The sequence below is a fragment of the Microtus ochrogaster genome, unplaced genomic scaffold (assembly GCF_000317375.1).
Source record: "Microtus ochrogaster isolate Prairie Vole_2 unplaced genomic scaffold, MicOch1.0 UNK8, whole genome shotgun sequence".
Classification (NCBI taxonomy): domain Eukaryota; kingdom Metazoa; phylum Chordata; class Mammalia; order Rodentia; family Cricetidae; genus Microtus; species Microtus ochrogaster.
The window spans coordinates 2059510-2062456 of record NW_004949106.1 but is presented as its reverse complement, the minus strand read 5'-3'; the positions used below and the strand labels follow the sequence as shown (position 1 = coordinate 2062456).

Sequence of the window (2947 nt, the reverse complement as noted above, 5' to 3'; positions counted from 1 at the left end):
GGTCACCTCGCTGTCTGATAACCGTAAAAGTGCCCTTGCTGCCGAGGTCGATGACATTGTCTACACGTCAGCAGGAGACATCTCGATCTACTATGACGAGAAAGGTAACGCTGGCCGAGACAGCTTTATGACCGTCAGTTGTTCAAGTAAACCGAAACAGTGGGTGCCCAGGACAGGGGAGTTAGGTCTGTGTGAGCAGACACTTGTAGCCCTTCAAAGCCTGTATCGCTTTTCTAGTTTGTACCAACCATGTATACATAATAAATGAAGAAATAGGCGTTTTAAAAGAAAGAAAAACTATACCATAGTTGCTGTTTAAATACCTAACTCTAGAAAGAGTTAGTCCCTGGTAGCAGGTTGTGGCTAGATCTCTTCCTGGTTACTACTGTTTACTATACAGTAGGAAAGCCCAGGGCCAGGTGTGATGGCTCACACCTTTAATCCCAGCAGAGGTGGGAGGATCTCTGAGTTGAAAGCCAGGTAGGATTACATAGACCCTATCTCAAGAAAAAAAAAAAAGAGAGAGAATTCTCACATATGTTGATGAAAATAGTTTGTTTAGAATAGACTGCTCCCAGCCAGGCAGCGACACATACCTTTAATCCCAGCACCCAGGAGGCAGAGGCAGGTGGATCTCTGTGAGTTCAAGGCCAGCCTAGTCTATAAGAACTAGTTCCAGAACATGCACAAAAGCTATAAAGAAACCCTGTCTCAAAAACAAAAAAAACAGGTTGTTCCATGTTTCAAATAAAAATATTTATATATTGGATTTCCTAAAGTGTAGAAAACACTTGAGTATTTTACATTTCTAGCTATGTGTTATAAGGAAGGAATAAAGTATAAAACAAAACCAAAACAGCATCAGAAGATAAAGAAGGATAAGAAGATTATAAAACTCCCAGATTGAATTAGGCAACATTGGCAAAGCTGGAAGAACTCTGGTAGTTATCTGGTTCTCTTCCTTTTCCAGTACATGAATTTTCCAATAGCACACCCAAAAGTTCATTGACTCATCGGTCCAATTACAGATTTCCTATGTATGCATCCCAAGGCAGGCACACAGAGGGATAACCTCTGCTCATACCCTTTCAGGCAGTGGCAGCATGGACCTTTCATAGATAAACTCGCATGCAGGTTGATCGGAAATACGTGGAAAGGTATCTGGGGTGGTATTTTATCCTTCCTGACATTTCAGATTCCATGTTAGCACCCTTGTTGTTAACCGAGTTACACAGACGCTGTGAGACTTAGGGCGTAGCAGAGTCAAAGAACAGAGGCCTTTGGAACAGTTGAAGATGGGACAGCACTGTATGTGTGGGGGGGCAGGCATTTGCCTTAAGATTGCTTTAGTTTAGGAAGTGGTGTGAGTTGAGAATGACCCGTCTGCTTCACTCAGTAAAGCACGTGATTAGCAGACAGTAGATTGGTTATTGAGATGCAGAGAGGACAGAAGATCTAAAGAAAATGGCATTTACTCACACATCTGGAGTTATCTGGAGGACGCACAAAGGCTGATCTGCCTGTTTCTGATTTTGTTATGGCTACGAAGTTGATAGATTATTCTGATTTGTATGTGTGCTTGTGTGTGTGTGTGTTTTCTCTCTAAGGAAGGAAGTTCGTTAACATCCTGATGTGCTTTTGGTATCTGACTAGTGCCGACATCCCCAGTGAGTCTTTAAGTGGAGCCAGTGTGTTCCAGGTGAAGCTGGGGGATCAGAACATGGAGACTAAACAGCTGCTTAGCGCCAGCTATGAGTAAGTACGGCCGTGCATGTCGTTTTCACTGCAGAAAATGGATATTAAATACTTGTTTAATTTAAATCTATTAATCACCTCTTTTAAAATGCCTGTTTATACTTAAGATCTGTGTCATCAGTACTAAATTTTGTCTCTTGTAATATTGCTTCTAAGACCAATGTGGCTCAAAAATGCTAAGAGGCTGTGGTTCGGGCACACACTGCTCATGCAGAGGACCCAGGTGCAGGTCCTGGCCTCACAACCGCGTGTGGTCCACGCAGGGGAGCTGATGTCTCTGGCCTCCGTGAGCACCCTCATCCACATGCACACACTCACACACAGAAATATACACACATACTTCAGAATAAAATAAATCTTTTTAAAACTGATGCTTGAAAGATTGATTTAATGTATAGGAACTGAACCAAATTCCACTATTTTCCACTAAATTGAAAACAGTGTGGGTTAAACAGTCTTTTCCTATATGCTGATATTTAAAGTGAGTTTGCATACCCAGAGCCCAGTTTGCTTCTGCTCACTTTAGCATGTACTTTAGTGAGTATTTAATAACAAGATCCAAGCTTGTCAGGGCTGGTGGGTGTTGAATATAGAACAGACCATTAGGAATGCGGAATTAAGACTGCATTTCAGTACTGTGGGATTGTTCTGACTAAATTAAGAGTAAACATTTTAATTGTGACTTATCATTAACCATTAAATTAGCTTCTTTTTAAATACTGCTTCTAATCCATGCTTGCGAGTTGATTTTGAACGTTTGAGTTGATGGAAGATCGTAGTGTTTGTTCTGGTTTTCCTAGATTTCAGAGAGAATTCACACAGGGAGTAAAGCCCGACTGGACGATTGCACGGATCGAGCACTCGAAGCTGCTGGAATAATCTTTCTGGAAAAAATCAGGGCGTGAACTCTTAATAATTGCTGTGGAAACTGAAGAAGAGATGTTTCTGGATCATTTGAGTTTCACTTAATTAAGTCTGTGGATTACTTTTGTATTTGGAAATATTTCTTGCAGTATATAGAATGATACAATAAAGCATTTTCCACAGATTGGTAGCGTTCTTTAAAGGGGGGTCAAAGTAAAACACAGAACTGCAGCTCCACATTGGTGTCGTGTTCATTGTCATGCTAATGTCACATATGTACAAACGTAGACATAACAGCACCACATTGTGTTCAGTGTCACCCCAATGT

The 2947-nt window shown here is 41.2% G+C and overlaps 1 protein-coding gene across 1 annotated transcript in view; it reads left to right on the top strand.

The window, feature by feature from the left end:
• Positions 1–2803, top strand: part of Maip1 (matrix AAA peptidase interacting protein 1) — a 7107-nt gene extending 4304 nt beyond the window's left edge. The window contains exons 3-5 of the mRNA XM_005366351.2: positions 1–104; positions 1608–1755; positions 2556–2803. Coding sequence (XP_005366408.1) covers positions 1–104; positions 1608–1755; positions 2556–2634 — 331 coding nt within the window. The 3' untranslated portion in view covers positions 2635–2803. The remainder of the gene's footprint in view (positions 105–1607; positions 1756–2555) is intronic.
• Positions 2804–2947: the final 144 nt, after the last annotated feature.